The 17624-nt window shown below is 41.3% G+C and overlaps 1 protein-coding gene across 1 annotated transcript in view; it reads left to right on the top strand.

Annotated features, from left to right (window-relative positions):
- The window catches only part of gal3st3 (galactose-3-O-sulfotransferase 3), a 38326-nt gene extending 23971 nt beyond the window's left edge, over positions 1–14355 (top strand). The window contains exons 2-3 of the mRNA XM_082162381.1: positions 9333–9430; positions 10164–14355. Coding sequence (XP_082018507.1) covers positions 9348–9430; positions 10164–11415 — 1335 coding nt within the window. The 5' untranslated portion in view covers positions 9333–9347 and the 3' untranslated portion in view covers positions 11416–14355. The remainder of the gene's footprint in view (positions 1–9332; positions 9431–10163) is intronic.
- The last annotated feature ends 3269 nt before the right edge of the window (positions 14356–17624 follow it).

Here is a 17624-nt window from a genome sequence, read left to right as displayed (position 1 = left end):
CAGGTTTTGTTCTCCATTTCATATGCTGATATTAAACTATTTATATATCAGCTCAGCTGCTTCTCCCCGTGCACTGATGACATCTTTTTGTAGGTACACCCGGACGTCCAGCCTGGATCACTTGACAAAAAACATAATTTTTTTTATTTGTTTATGGATTTTTCAACTGTTTTTTTGATTATTGAAGAAAATAAGCTCCGTGACCAACAAGAGTATATTATTTATCTAAATATCTTGAGCTTGTGTTAACCACAGACCTTTTTTTTAAGGCATTTAACTAACAACTCTTAAAAAAAAAAAAAAAAAAAAAAAAAAAAACATGGTCTTCATGACGATGTAACCGAAAGTGCTAAAATGCCAATTCGTTACTGGGTTTTGGCTTACAAAAATATGATGTTCTCTAACTTTTTTGCCTTTAAATTTCAGGATTGATGAAGTTTTAAGACTTTACACTCTTTTTAAGCAATGAATTTGTATGACTTTTTCAGTCATTCATGATTGCTGGATAAGGACTTTAAAAAACAACAACAATTTCTACATTTTATAATTAGGCGTCCTTATATTTCCAGGTTTTCTAAAAAGATGTGAACCCTGATTCTTGTGAGAAAAAAAAGAGGGTGAATCAAAATAATAAATACCTTGGTTTTGAATAGTTTTACCCTATTTTAATGCTTTGTTTTGTCTTATTTCCAACCAATTTAAGTAATCTTCAGGCCCCTTGGAAGTTTGCTGAGGCCCCCTGGTTAAGATCCACTGCTCTAGAAATTAATATGGACATTAGCCATTAGACATTAGGCAAAACCCCATATTCGTTGACTATAAAGTACAATTCAATACACACAGGGGCTATAATGATACCAAGTAAAGAGTGTTATGTGGTAGAAATAAACAAGAATGAATTAGACTAATAGAACATATAAATACACAAAAATAGAATTGTGTTTTTGTTTGTTTGGTGAGTAATGCATCTGAATTCCCCTTTGATGTCATCAGGAATGTGATTTTTTTTTTTTATTATTATTTTTACCCTACTCTGGTGCGGATGCATAGCACATGTTTTTAAAGTTCATGACCAAATCTAAAATTAGAACTGGGCTTTTTTAATGTGACGTCTTTTCTCTCAAACTGGTGTTGCATACTTGAGTGCATGCAGGTTGGTGGATGATTGCGCTGGTGATTCGTGTCTTCCTCTGCCTCTAATTTTCTCTTCCTTCTTATCTTTTCTAACAGGAAAAAACACACTGACTCAACCAAACTTTTTAATGTAAACACATTCCATTTATATGTCTAATCGTTTCTTCGCTTTGCTTTTTACTCCTCTCCCCTTTCACCCTTTCATGCCAACAGAGCTTTGAATACTATCAAATGTCTTCCTGTATCATTAATATCCCAATATTCCGGCCAATTTTGGTGAGTTAAGAGATTGTTTAGCCAACATATGCACTTCTCCATTTCCTTTCACACCAACAGTGGGGGGAGTGGGGGGTAGCAAGTTTTTTTCTTTCTTTTTTTTTTACATCATGATAAATGTATTGTGATTGTGAAAACATTTGGTAACTGAACATAATTTTATTAGGATTAGTGACAACATGTTACAATGTTTACATGGTACAGTGACTGATAGGTTACTGTTTTTATTATTGCTTGACACAAATTTCACGATTTCAATTCTTATGATTTGATTCCGATCTTGGATTTAAATATGGATTCATTTGGATGCATATTAGGTACAGTAGATACATGTAAATGTTTCTCAAAAGAAAAAATCTCACCTAATGTTATACAGAGACAGCACTGTCAGCTGGTATTATTATTAAAGGTTAAAAATAACTTTTTTTTAAAAATACGTTTTTTTTATTATAGAAATAACGTTATAATATTTAATGATATATGAAAAATACAAAATTTAGCAAAATTTAGCATTTAGCAAAATAGCTACTCCTCTCTATAGCTAATTTTTCTAGCCAACTAATGTGCTATGGTCATTAAATTACTTTCCTGAGGTAAATGTAATGTTACGTTCTCCAGCTGTTTTATTGACCTCTTTCCGCGGTTAAAAAAACACTGAAATTATGTATGAGGCATATACATTTCGTTAAGTTGTACTGTCTCTTTCAACACAGCCATTGTTCCTTCGTCTTTATTTACTAGATGATCGGTTCACGTGCCGCTTGAACTGAGGTGCTACAACGATCTGTCCCATCACGTCACATTTACAAGCGCCAAAACGGTATTTATTGTTTGAATTTCAAAATAAAATTGAGAGAATCTGAGAGCTGGGAATTTGTTTCACATCAAAAGGATCCTGCTCGGTCTAGTCTGTCGGTGTCAGTGTTCTCTTTACGTTGCGATTTTTCTGTACGTGAGTAAATGGATGTGTGGTGTGAGAGCGTTTGAAAGGTGTCAATTGCGTGAGTTTCACGCTGAATGCGTGAGAGTTGGCAGCCCTGCATTTCAACCTGAATTGCCGCAACTGGAGATGTTTTGAAAGCCCCTAATTTACACTCTGTGTTATTTTAGATTTAACTCTACATATTTTCACCAGCCAGAGGGTGCGGTTTACACTAGCAGTGTACACTAGAAATGTAAATCCCTTGAAATTCAACACCAGAAAATTTACTCTAAGAGTCCTTAACCCTTAAACAGGCAAGAGTGGAAAATGATAAGCAAAAAAATCATTTCATGTCTTTTTTTTTTATATCATCTGGACTTAAGTAAAACATATCCTAAAGAATTTTTGAAATATTTGATATATTTTGGATTTTATGAGTTGTGACTCCAACTTCACGTTGCCTGATTAGGGTATAAAAAAGGACTAAGTCATTAATCTGTTAACTGTTACTGGCCCCACTTGCCACTGCATGTTTAAAACAACATGTCCTATACTTCACCTGATCTAATGTTGACAAATTATATATCATATTTATCATTCAAGCTTACGAAGAAGATTCAGCCTGTGAAAACCGTTTTGATATCGGACCTTGCGTTACCATAAAAATGGTACTTTAAATTCTTTTAGCGAGCTCCTCCCCTAGTGGGTGGTGTCAGGTTTCTTATTACAAAATTTCCAGTTTATTCCATTTTCCATTTTATTTCTCATGGAAGTTTTGAAAACAGTTGTGTGGGTTTTATCACTTGTCTCAGAATCTGAAGAGTTTTCTGGTATCTGCTCTATTACTTGCACCCTCTTTTCTCTACTCTCATTTATTTTACCGTAAATCTGTCACGGGAACACACGGGAAATAGTAGATCCAAATCCAGTGGGTTTTATTAAAGGGATACTTCACCGTTTTTTCATATTAAACTATGTTATTCCCTTAACTAAAACGAGTTGATACATACCTCTCTCGTCTCAGTGCGTGCACTAAATCGCTCTGTCTTGCGGCGAAACTTTGTTAGCACTTAGCTTAGTCCAGTTCATTCAATATGGGCCAAGCAGAGAAGCTACCAAACATCTCCACGTTTTCCCTATTTAAATACAGTTACTCGCTTAGTGTAACTCGACCTAGGACGGTGACACAAAACAAAACGTTGCGCTTTTCTAAGCGTGTAAAATGGATAACTATATTGTATGGCGGAATACCATAGCAAGTGCTTGGAAGCACTTCGACTTCGGCGCAGTAATATCTTCACTAGAGGGAGCGGGGGCCGGTGAGAGGATTTTTCACGAGTGAAGATATTACTGCGCCGAAGTCGAAGTGCTTCCAAGCACTTGCTATGGTATTCCGCCATACAATATAGTTATCCATTTTACACGCTTAGAAAAGCGCAATGTTTTGTTTTGTGTCACCGTCCTAGGTCGAGTTACACTACGCGAGTAACTGTATTTAAATAGGGAAAACGTGGAGGTGTTTGGTAGCTTCTCTGCTTGGCCCATATTGAATGAACTGGACTAAGCTAAGTGCTAACAAAGTTTCGCCGCAAGACAGCGATTTAGTGCACGCATTGAGACGAGAGAGGTATGTATCAACTCGTCTTAGTTAAGGGAATAACATAGTTTAATATGAAAAAACGGTGAAGTAACCCTTTAATTATAATCCAAATCGTAGTCATCCAGGCAAGGGTCAAAGTCCATATAATCAATCCAAATAAACACAAAACAACAATAAACAGACTAGAAAGACAGACCTCAGAAGTGATGACTCCGTGACAAGGACTAAAACAGACAGGGTATTTATACACATAAACGAAACAATGTAATGAGAAACAGCTGCGTGCAGTGATGAGAACAGACAAAGGATCGTGGGAAATGAAGTTCCAGAATGAATGGTGACAGTAAGGGAGAGAGACCTCTAGTGGACACCCGGGGAAACACAAACCAGACACTGTGACATAACCCCACTCTACGGAGCGGCTACCAGACGCTCCACGACACGAAACAAAACCCAACAAAAGTCCAGGAGGGAGGTGGAACGGTGGAGGATCAGGGGGAGGGATGGAGGGCCAGGACCATGGAGGGGAACAGAGACAGGGGGTGCTGGCTTAGGCGGCGGGCAGGGCGAAGTAGACAGTCCATCGGGTGGCCAGGGCGGAGACTTTCCCTCAGGCGGCCAGGGCGGAGCAGACAGTTTATCAAGCAGCCAGGGCGGAGCAGATAGTCCATCGGGCGGCCAGGGCGGAGCAGACAGTCCATCTGGCGGCCAGGGCGAAGACTTTCCCTCGGGCGGCCAGGGCGGAGCAGACAGTCCATCTGGCGGCCAGGGCGGAGCGAACTGTTCCTCGGGCGGCCACGGCGGAGACGACCCGTTCCCTCGGGCGGCCACGGCGGAGACGACCCGTTCCCTCGGGCGGCCACGGCGGAGACGACCCGTTCCCTCGGGCGGCCACGGCGGAGACGACCCGTTCCCTCGGGCGGCCACGGCGGAGACGACCCCTCGGGCGGCCACGGCGGAGACGACCCCTCGGGCGGCCACGGCGGAGACGACCCCTCGGGCGGCCACGGCGGAGACGACCCCTCGGGCGGCCGCTCAGGAACAGGCACCGACACCGGCTCAGGAACGGGCACCGACACCGGCTCAGGAACAGGCACCGACACCGGCTCAGGAACAGGCACCGACACCGGCTCAGGAACAGGCACCGACACCGGCTCAGGAACAGATACGGACACCTGTTCAGGAACAGATACGGACACCCGTTCAGGAACAGATACGGACACCCGTTCAGGAACAGTTACGGACACCCGTTCAGGAACAGATACGGACACCCGTTCAGGAACAGATACGGGCACCCGTTCAGGAACAGATACGGGCACCCGCTCAGGAACAGACAGGCACTAGTCAGGAACAGACAGGCACCCGCTCAGGAACAGGCACCGACACCGGCTCAGGAACAGGCACCGACACCGGCTCAGGAACAGGCACCGACACCGGCTCAGGAACAGATACGGACACCTGTTCAGGAACAGATACGGACACCGGCTCAGGAACAGACAGACACCGGCTCAGGATCAGACAGACACCCGCTCAGGATCAGACAGACACCCGCTCAGGATCAGACAGACACCCGCTCAGGATCAGACAGACACCCGCTCAGGATCAGACAGACACCCGCTCAGGAACAGGCACCGGCTCAGGAACAGGCACCGACACCGGCTCAGGAACAGATACGGACACCTGTTCAGGAACAGATACGGACACCGGCTCAGGAACAGACACCGGCTCAGGAACAGACAGACACCGGCTCAGGAACAGACAGACACCAGCTCAGGAACAGACAGACACCCGCTCAGGAACAGACAGACACCCGCTCAGGAACAGGCACCGACACCGGCTCAGGAACAGATACGGACACCTGTTCAGGAACAGATACGGACACCGGCTCAGGAACAGACAGACACCGGCTCAGGAACAGACAGACACCGGCTCAGGAACAGACAGACACCTGCTCAGGAACAGACAGACACCTGCTCAGGAACAGACAGACACCTGCTCAGGAACAGACAAACACCTGCTCAGGAACAGAACAGACAGACACCTGCTCAGGAACAGACAGAACCTGCTCAGGAACAGACAGACACCTGCTCAGGAACAGACAGACACCTGCTCAGGAACAGACAGACACCTGCTCAGGAACAGGAACGGACACTGGCTCAGAAACAAACATCGGCTCAGGAACAGACACCGGCTCGACGGCGGCCATCTTGTCAGGGGACACAGGCTCGGCGGCGGCTATCTTGTCTGGAAACACCGGCTCGGCAGACGTGACCTCAACAGTCTCTGGATCGGCAGACGTGACCTGAACAATCTCTGGATTGGCAGACGTGACCTGAACAGTCTCTGGATCGGCCGACGTGACCTGAACAGTCTTTGGATCGGCAGACCTGCTGTGCCTCCTCCAAGCATGCAGTACTGCTACTGCATAAAAGAGGAAGACGGCCTCCTTTGCCGTGGCAGGACTGATGGTTGGTATCTTCGGGACGATCTCTGGGATGACAGCGGGCTGCATGGGGACGACCTCCGGGACGACAGCGTGCTGCACGAGGACGACCTCCGAGATGACAGCGGGCTGCACGAGGACGATTTCCGGGACGACAACGGGCTGCACAGGGACGATTTCCGGGATGTTAGGGAGACGGGAAGTCTTCCTCCTCCTCCTCTTACGATGGTCGGATGGTGGTATCGAATCCATCGTCTCAGGAGGCGTTACCACCTCTGGAACTGGCATGGCGACCATCTTGTCCCGAGACACCGGTGCAGGGTCAGCCATTCCATCATGAGACACAGGTATGATTGGTGTGTCCCACTGGCTCCGATGCTGAAGGTAGCTGGTAAATCCCCAAAAATCCAGGATCTCCAGCCCCTTTATCTCCCACCCAGGCAAATGGGTCATCCAGACAGACATTGAAGAATTCCTTCAATGCCGTGTCGTTGTACCCCAACCCTCTAGAGAGGGTCCAAAACATTTGGGCCAGACAGCCCACCGGCTGGCCCTGCTGGCGTAGGTCCATTAAGTTTTGGACCCGTCCCCTCCTCTCATTCTCCGTCTTGGGGGGAAGGATACGAAACCCCATACTGCTGGATCTATACTATGACGGAGTCGTTCTGTCACGGGAACACACACGGGAAATAGTAGATCCAAATGCAGTGGGTTTTATTAAGTATAATCCAAATCGTAGTCATCCAGGCAAGGGTCAAAGTCCATATAATCAATCCAAATAAACACAAAACAAGAAACAGACTAGAAAGACAGACCTCAGAAGTGTGTTGACAATATGTGACAACTCCATGACAAGGACTAAAACAGACAGGGTATTTATACACATAAACTAAACAATGTAATGAGAAACAGCTGCGTGCAAATGAGGAGTGATGAGAACAGACAAAGGATCGTGGGAAATGCAGTTCCAGAATGAATGGTGACAGTAAGGGAGAGAGACCTCTAGTGGACACCCGGGGAAACACAAACCAGACACTGTGACAAAAATGAGCTAGGTGTGAAGCCCTGAAAGAAAATATCCAGTGAAAAATACTAAGATATAGTCACCTAGACATGCTAATATCAGTTTAACCTGTAACTTTTATCATTTGTAAAAAAAAAATTAAAAAAACTCAAAATACAAAGATGGCCAAAATTAGGGTTAATCCCTTTTTATACCCTAAACGGGCAACGTAACTCAGGAGTCACATACATTTCAAAACGTGCTAAATAACATGAACAGCATATTAATAAATTTTCTTCTTCAGCACCTTAAGACAATGTTCACAATTAATGTTAGCAGTATTATTATTATTTTTCCAGAAGAAAAGGAAGTTTAATATATATTTACTTCCCTCAAAATCTGAATGTCCTTAACCACCGGTAGCCATGTTGGATTTAGGTCTAATTTAGCTGACTAATTGATCACAAAAAATTTTAAGCAAATCATGTGACCAGCATACTCAAGACAGACCAGGCTGTGATAAATGATAAAAGGATTTGATGAAAAAATCGTTCTTATAAAAACTATGTAACTTGTGGTACACGTTGCCTATTTTAGGGTTAACACCGAGATTTTGCTGTGAGTGGGGTTTCATGTTCTGCTATAACTTTCTGGATTATTAGTCAGCACAGTTAAAGAGCGCCATCTAACAGCACGTCTCTCCTCGAATCAATGGCATAGTTTGAGGTATCATTGGTGGTGGTTGAGGAGATTCCCCCTTCCATGTAAAGCGCTTTGAGTGCTGAGAAAAGCGCTATATATATGTAATGAATTATTATAATAATGTCCGTGGCACCAAAATTGAACAGGTTTAAAGGTTTGCTGCAAATCCTTAACTTCAAGTATGAAGAATAATAGTGAGGCCTGAGCAAACCACACTAAAATTAGAGCTTTTACTATGTGCTGAAACATGATCCTGAATGGTCCAGCACTGGACCTCTAAGGAACGTTGCACTCTTGTCGTTGGTGATGGTTTATATTACCATTGGAAAAAGAAGCACAGACAGCCGGTCGCTGTTGAACTCTGACCTGCGGTATTTGTTTGCATCTGTATTTTAACCCTGATGTTGGGTTCAGTAAAACTCATTTCGGTCATGAAAAACAGCACTATTAATAGTGCAAAAATGGTGTGTGTTGTGTGCAACTTTTTAAAAGTGCCCACCACTCATTACACCCCACTTCATCCAAACTGTGATTTTTGTGTGTAGCAACCATTTCATTGACAATTGAACGGCTGTAAATTCTGCAAACAGTCCAAACTGCAATAAAATCATAAAACTAGAAGCAGGTGGTAGCAGTTTTTTCATTATATTAGTCATTGTTTTAAGTTGCTAATCTTGGACTAGCTTTTCTAGTGCGTATGTTTAAAATGGAAGTCATGTCATTTAATTGTCTTGGCTTATTTTATTGTCGATTGGCATCAGAAGCGAAATCCTTTTTGTAATGCTATTGCTAATTAAACTACAGTAGTATCAGGGCTTGATCAGTGGAAATAAAGGCAGGTTGTGTAGAAGTGCCATTCGATATGTTGAGAGAGAAAGGGAAAGCGAGATGAGATAACTGTAATTAGAAGCCGAAGGAAGAGGTGGCCCTGACTCGTATGGAAGATATCCAAGACTTTGTTAGCACTAGACAGGCAACAACGTTAGAATGCTAATACGTGACACCTGTCCAGTCGTTGCTCTAGGTTTGCTCATTTTCTTTGTGTTTTCATGACCAAAAACCATTTCAAGCTACTTTGCAATTTGAGATCCAACTTGTCAACCAAACCAATTTTTTGCACTATCAACCAATTTCTGTGCTGAGGAATTTGTTGGAGTTTTTTTGCTGAAGAGAGAAGGCTTGGTGTTCTGGATGTGAGTTAAACAAGAGTAATGTACACTGTTGTGATTTTTCCCATTCTTCTCTTTTGCAGTGAAATAACCTGGAGATGTCTCAGAAGAAGATATTCCTGGTGTTGATTGCACTCAGTACTGTCAGCTTGCTTCTGCACCATGGGGGTCACTTGAACTCGTAAGAGCCGCTGCTTTCATTTGTCCTTATCACGTTCCTAGTGATGCATCACCATGATTTTTTTTTTTTTAAACCCAAACTGAAAATACAGTTTCAATAATAAAAATTTGGTAATTGGTTCATTTAACTGCATTCAGAGTATCATGTTCTCAGTGGATAAATTAAACCAGTTTTAGTAATATTCTCTCAATATTTCAGCTGAGAATTTAAATTTGACACATTGTTTATCCACGTTTTGTGCAAGTATCATCGAAGAAGCGCTAATTAAAAGTGACTTTTTTTTGGTCAATGATTTTTGGCACTTCAAAACTATTTCGACCGAATCAGAAAATCTGTTTTTTTGTTTCAACAAAAAAAATTTGGTTGCCAACATTTGAGACTATCACTACTCATTCCTCACTTCTGCCACATTTGTTTTTGGTCTATTCATTTGCTTCCTGCTTTACCTTGCTGGTTTAGCTGCTTGGCCAACTGGTCTTCCAACTTGACCAGTTGACAAGTGCCCAAAATACCTTTAAAACCAGCAAACCTGACCCAGATGAAACCAGCCTGGTGGTCAGCTAAAACCAGTAAACCATCTTACGCTTAAAAGGTGGCTTAAAAACCCTACTGATAAAACCTTAAGATGATTTTATTAGTAGGGTTTTTTGTTTGTTTTTGCATTACCATTCTTCTTATCTGTCCACATTGATTTTCAAAGCTGACTGCATTGATTTTCCATTTCTTATTGCAGGACGTTGGAGGCATTCTGGTTGGGATGTCCATCCTCCACCCAGCGCAGCAGTGGACCTGCTAAACACACCAGTATAGCCTTCTTGAAGACTCATAAAACCGCCAGCTCCACTGTGCAGAACATCCTCTTTCGTTTTGCAGAACGCAACAACCTCACAGTGGCGCTGCCCATTACCACCTGTGACCACCAGTTCTGCTACCCTCGGCCGTTCAGTTCCCACTTTGTTCACCCGCACACCACGCCACCTGACATAATTACCAACCACTTACGATTCAGTCGGGCTGAACTACGACGCCTCATGCCCAACAACACTATGTACATCACTATATTGCGGGAACCGGGAGCGATGTTTGAGTCTCTTTTTACCTACTTCAATCAGTACTGTCTTAGCTTTAAACGTGTCCCAAATGGCTCCTTAGAGACTTTTCTGGACCACCCTTGGAGGTACTATCGTCCAGAAGAGAAGGATTCGATGTATGCGAGAAATACACTGACTTTTGACCTAGGTGGTGATAAGGACCGGCCATATTCGGAAGCGGTGGGGTATGCAAAACGATTTGCTGCAGAGTTGGAGCGGGTGTTCTCGTTGGTGATGATCGCGGAATACTTTGACGAATCATTGGTGCTGCTACGCCGCTTGTTGTCTTGGGATCTCGATGATGTTTTGTATGTCAGTCTCAACATGCGCACACCTGACTCCAAGAGCAGCCTTTCCAGCGAAAATATAGCCAAAATCAGAGCCTGGAACACAATAGATTCTGTACTGTACGATTACTTCAATGCTTCGTTGTGGCGGCAGCTGAGAGCATTGGGACTAGCATGTGTCGAGCGAGAAGTCCTGCTGTTGCGACAGTCTCGTGACCGACTTGTCCGTAGCTGTTTCGGGGGAAATTTGCCACCTCTTCGCTCTGCTGCACAGATCACAAATAAGGAATTACGGCCTTGGCAGCCAAGTGCCAAAGTGGCGATCGTTGGGTACGATTTACCAGTTAACGTTACACAAAAAGGCCCCATCCCTCCGCAAGACAAGTGTCTAAAGATGATAATGCCAGAAGTGCAGTACACACGGCTGTTGCTTCGCTCAGAGTCTCTACGTTATCGGAAGCGGTTTCCGTTACGGAGCTACCAGCAGACTTCACGATCTGTGGGACAAGTTCGGGCACACAGAGAGTCCCCAGCTCCGAGTTTGATCCCACGACCATCAGATACGATGACTCGGAGCACCAAAGAAGCGCTACGGCTTTCCCAATGACCCGTGTGAAAGGATAGTCAAACTTCTCTCCTTTTATTTCCACTCCTTGTTTTGGACTGCAGCTAAATGTCCATGAGTTGTTGGAATTACTTGAAAGCTTGAGGTCATACCTCATTTTTATTAGATGTGAGCACAACCAAACGTACGCTCACAACTCTTGTTCTATAACTTGGAGACACCATTGTTTCATTATTGTAAAAACACAGATTTAATTGTAAAAAGGTGAAGGAAAATATATATTGAAGTCTAAAAGCCTGACATCTGGAATGTCTCAATCTCTCAAGGACTATCTCTCCATATATACCATCATCACTCACTGTTTGTAAATAAGCAATCAGCTTCAGATGGTACCAGGTTTCATATGGTTTTTAGCTAGTTAAAGCTAATCTTTTATGGTCATAGCTGGTCTAGATGGTTGATCTGCTGTATTACTGTATTTGGGTTAACCTGGTAGATCATCTTGGTCAAAGTTGGTTAGACCACCTTGATAGACTCCCAGCAACAAACCTGCAACCAGCAACAAACCAGCTTGGCATGACCTTGAATTTCCAACAGGGTTTCAGAATTTATCTTTTCTGTATTAGCGTTAAGACATTTGAGTTGAGTATTGTTAGGCTTCTTTTTACCGACAGCGCTCTGTTTAAGTGTGAATATTTACACACTCATCAGCATAATGACAGCTGCTCCTGAGCCACAAATTGCCATAACACCTACTCTTCAGTTGTGGTAAAAAAAAAACTAGCATCTATAGCTATTCTACTCTTTTTGAGCAATGATTGGGTTACACAGCCCATTTTTATGAGGCCACTACTGAACAAGCCAGAGAGCTTCAGCCTTGACTAAAAGCTGAGAATGGCGACAAGACAATTAATCTACATGGACAGTGACCGAAAAATCGCTATATGTTCTCAGCCAGAGTGAGCATTGTGTTAGTTTCATCCTTGTGTGTTTTTCGGGATAATGTTTTATACTGCAGTGCACTTGCAAATGCGTAACTTGTATGTAATCAAATTAGAGTAGGGAATAGAGCTCCAAATTGTCAGTTTAAGACATACTCTACACAGGCAAGTAAACTAGTAAACTTGATTTTAACAGATTGCCTGTGTTCACATACTTGCGTAGAGTATGTTTCTGGCCTAACTTTTCCTTTTTGGATCTTCGCTTAAAGGCACTGTGATGTAGAGCTACTCGGTGGTGACCGACTGAATGGTGGCCACCTTCATAAAGAGTCGTGCCAGTGGAATGTAAAAACAGTCCTTTGACTGTCTTTGTACTTAAAACAACACTGCATCACTTTCATTTAGGCCAGTGTTTCTCAACTGGTTTGTTTTTGCAGCATAGGAGTGACTTTGAAATAAATTTGCTCCAAATTACCATAGAGTCTGACCGGATGCATTAAATCAGACCTGCGACCAACCAGTTGGGAACCATTGGTTTAGGACAGTGTTTCCCAATCCTGTACCTATAGGCACCCCAACACTACACATTTACACTACAACTCTTCCTTATCAAGCACACCTAAATCAACTCGTCAGCTAAGACTCCATAGACCTGAAATGGATGGGTCAGATAAGGGAGACATTCAAAATGTTGGGGCGCCTCCAAGAACAGGGTTGGGAAATGTTGATTTAGGCAACCAAATAGAAACTGAATACCTCTGAAAGGACAGCCTCTTACAGAAGGTTGTTTCTAATATTGGTTTATTTGCCATTCAAAGCCTTTGCTGCAAGGTTTGTTCAGTAGAAATATGTTTTTGATTAAGCTAAATTTCATTGTGGGTGAAGTCATAATTATCATCTTTCATTTGGTAAAATCTCGCTATCTTATTTTACGTACTGTACTTTTTAGAAAATAGTATTTGGAGCAATATAGCAATGGCATGTATGCCATAACGTTAATAAGTATACTAGTCAAATGGAGGTATAAAGATCAAAACATAATGAGTCTTGAAACAATTGTCCACCCATAAACCAGCTCCTGTTTTTAGGAGTCCTGGTTGATATTTGAAGAAATACTGTTGGTGTCTCTTACATAAAGTCTGGATCTACGAATCCCAAAAGCCAACATTCTCATTTCTTCATGTTTCAAAATTAGAAATACCTCAGATGATAAATTAATACTGCTATTAGTGGAAGCGTCTCGTTTCTTAAAGACTGTCAAGACATTAGAGATGTAGAAAGTGCTCTTTGTATATAATGTACTTTCTGTTGTACATGAACAACTGTGAGTTAAAATTTAAACTCAAAACACGCAACTCGTTCGTCATTCTTGTTTGGGGTAGAAAAACTCTCGGTAGATGACACTGGCGACCATTAAATGGACTTTTGTCATCTCTGATGTATTGTGAGAGAAACTTAGAAGTAAAGCATTTACTGTACCACAATCTACTGTATACAAAGTTACCTGCTGTGCAATTGCAACCGGAAGACCTTTTTTATACTTCTGCGTCGAACTCGCAGCGTAGCTCTGTCGTAGGCTGTGTGTAGAGCGCGAACCCTCCGGCGTACCCTGACGTGCACCTCTCCAAAAATGTAACAACGCATCAGTTCTACGCGGACGCAAGCGTTGTGATTGGTCTGCTAGAAACGCTCCCTCGGGTTTCACACGCTCCCTCTGCATGTGTAATTGCGCGTCAACGCGGACAACGACGCAGAAGTATAAATGAAAACCAACGACGTAGAGGCTCTGCCGTAGGTCTGACGCAGAAGTATAAATCAGCCTTAAGAGAGATTTTCATGCTTTTTTGTGCTGGGTGGTGAGATGACAATAGATGCTATTCTGTCAAAATCATTTTTTCATACTCTATTTATTTATTTAACTGCTACATTTTCAGTGACTTTTTAGGGGCTTTAAATAAGATGCTTCTGACAATCAGAGGTTTGCTTCTGAAGCTGTGTGATGAAAGATGTGAAAACATTGACCATTAAAACTGAAACTGGAAAAACAACATCCTTCAGACTCATGTGCTTCATTCCAATCATCTAGATTTCAATATTTCAAAAATGTTGACTTCAAAAATAACCGGAATGGGAAACGCATTTTATCTAGTGGACACGTTTGGTACTGCGTCCAAACAAAATCTTACTGAAAGCTCTTCTTTTTTTTTTATCAAGCTTAAATTTGGAACACAACTTATTTAGATTAATGGTTTTGATTTTCTTGCAGTTTTAGATTAAACTGTGTTTTGGAAAATATATTTTATATAAAAATTTAAAATAGTGTTTTTGTGCTTTTTTTTTTGTATAACAATAAACGTAAATAGTTCTATACGTAAAATTTTCTATACGTTTTTAAACTTGTCTTGTAAAAGAGACCAAACTTCAGTCTGTGCTCCAAACCATTCACGAGTTATGACAGTTTTAGTTGGACATTTCATTTTCAGGTCTATGCTCAAAAAGTGTACAAATGGATTATAACTACTGCATAAATATAATTTAGTAGCATAAAATCAGTCAATCAATATTTAATCAAATTTAATAGCATAAAAATACAAAATATTTTTTGACCGCCACGCAAGCAACACCAGAGGGTTAGGTTAATAACCTGATTTATTATTTATTCTTATTTTTATATATGTGGCCCTGGACCACAAAACCAGTCACATGGGGTTTTTTTTACATTGAGATTTTTATTTCATCTGAAAGCTGAACAAATAAGCCTCCCATTGATGTGTGGTTTGTTAGGATAGGACAATATTCGGACGAAATGCAACTATTTGAAAATCTGGAATCTAAGGGTGCAAAAAAATCAAAACATTGAGAAAATTGCCTTTAAAGTTGTCCATTTATGTTTGCGATTGTTCACAAAAAAAAATGTTTTATATATTTACAGTAGGAAATTTACAAAATATCTTCATGGAACATGATCTTTTAATGTCCTAATGATTTTTGGCATAAAAGAAAAATCAATAATTTTGACCCATATAATATATTGTTGGCTATTACCACAAATATACCAGTGCGACTTGTGACATTTTTTACATTTTATGCATTTTCAAAATGCTGCAGTAACTTCATGATGTCCCTTTGCAGTGTTTTAAAAACCTCTGATTAGCCATGAATCTAAAGGAGCCGCTGAAGAATGAAAGGTAAGCAAAACTGTGAACCCAACAGAGCACCTTTTAGTTTCTAAAATCATGCAGTTTAACGGTCACGTGGAGATGGGTGTTGGCAGGTTTCTTTGCCAGTCAATAGCTATGCAACCACAGTACTATTGTGGAAAACATTTAACTAAAAGGTTGATATGCTTATTACATGTCTTCCAAAGTAGTTTTGTATTCAAATTCTTTAAACCATCTTTTACTTAACAATTTTCTGAGTAATTCCTTTGACAATATTCAAACACAAACGTCACTTTGGTCTCTTATGCTATGGCTTTGTTCTCCTTTTTCTGAATTTTTACTTTTGTCTGCCTTGTAAGCACTGCTTCATTTCAGTAGATGCAAATCTATAATAATTATAATAACTTTATTTTATAGCACCTTTAAAAGTAACTTTCACAAAGCACTGTACAGAAAAACATCAACAACCAAAAATAAAATATCCATAATAGACACACAAAAGCAACACCAAAGTCAATTAAAATTCAATAAAAAAAAAAGCCATCCTTAAATTATATGTTTTAAGACTGTATTTAAAAACACCCAGGGATTTTGCTTCCCTAATGTCAGCAGATAGAGATGAGAAGCAAAGGCCCTGTCACCCATAGAGCGAAGTCTTGTTTTAGGGAGAGCCAAGAGACCATTTTTAGAAGAACTCAATTTATACATTTGCATATTATAGGTTAACATTAGGTTTTCAAAATGGACCCGGTGCCAATAGAGAGATTCCAAAAGTTTATTTAGAGCAGTTTATTAAGAGTCGATTACGTAACGGCAACTAATAGCGCATTACAGTAAATGTTGGGAAACACGAAGGAATTCATTAATCCTTCAGCGGTAGTAAATTACACTAGCAATATTTCTGAGCTGATAGTAGGATATCTTAACAACACTCTGTACATGGGATTCGAACAGCAGGCATGAGTCAAAAATGTCTGAGATTCTTCAACTTATCTTGCGGTTTTAAAACAGAACCATTAATAGATAATGCAATGGCACTAACGGGTGAGCCGAGAAGCATGATTTCAGTCTTAGAACTATTTAAATATAGAAAAGAGTTTTTTCTATCTCAGATAAGCAGTTACAGAGGTAAGAAACATCCACAGATTGACCTGATTAAGAATGAATGTAAATTGGCTTGTCGTCAGCGTAAAAATATTAATTAAGACCAAGAGACTTCAATAACTGACACAGAGGAAAAACATAAATACAAAAAAGTAAAGGCCCGAGGACCGAACCCTGAGGAACACCAATTCGGACAGGCTCAACCTCAGGATAGATAGATAGATAGATAGATAGATAGATAGATAGATAGATAGATAGATAGATAGATAGATAGATAGATAGATAGATAGATCATGACATTAAAGTACATTAAACATGATTAATTTAGCTTGAAAATAGACCAATTATTAACCCTTAAACACATGATTTGTCTGATGGAATTGAATTGAACAAACTGTAAAACGCACAAGTTTCATAGATTGACCAGCGAGAGGGGGAAAAACGGTGTGTTGAGAGGAAATCTCCAGCTAACAGAGCAGAATAATGTGGAGATGGAGATGTGTGTGTGTGGGAGAGAGAGCGAGAGCGAGAGCGAGAGAGTGGGCGCAGACGACCCTTCAGAGGAAAAAACAGATGAGTAGATAAAAAAACAGGGAGATATGAGAGGCAGAGGAAGGATGATGGGAGATTTTAACACTAAGCAGTAAAGATTTAAAGCCCTTCAGTGCCACACACACACACACACACACACACACACACACACTGGCAGTTGAACAGCCCACAACACACAGCTGATCTTTCAGCAACAGACTAAATATTTATGGTGCTGGAGGTGAATAATTTAAGACTCTTACAGACCCTGCAGCCAATCGAGAGCAACTCATCACTGGAGAATCAATGAGACCAGCGGCCCTGAGGAATGCACTGAGTGAGTGAGTGTGTGTGTGTGTGTGCGTGTGTGTGCCTTTCCTTCAGTAAACGGTTCCTTTGAGGAAAATGGCTTAATAAACACTAAATGCGTAACTGGAAATGCAGAAAGGTTACTTTGAATGTTAAGTTTGGGACTAGAAACTTAAAATCGTTAATGCTGTTTAACGACAATAAG

This window comes from Leuciscus leuciscus (genome assembly GCF_965113295.1).
Source record: "Leuciscus leuciscus genome assembly, chromosome: 2".
Classification (NCBI taxonomy): Eukaryota; Metazoa; Chordata; class Actinopteri; order Cypriniformes; family Leuciscidae; genus Leuciscus; species Leuciscus leuciscus.
The sequence above is the reverse complement of the archived record's forward strand: the minus strand, read 5'-3'. Positions and strand labels throughout refer to the sequence as shown.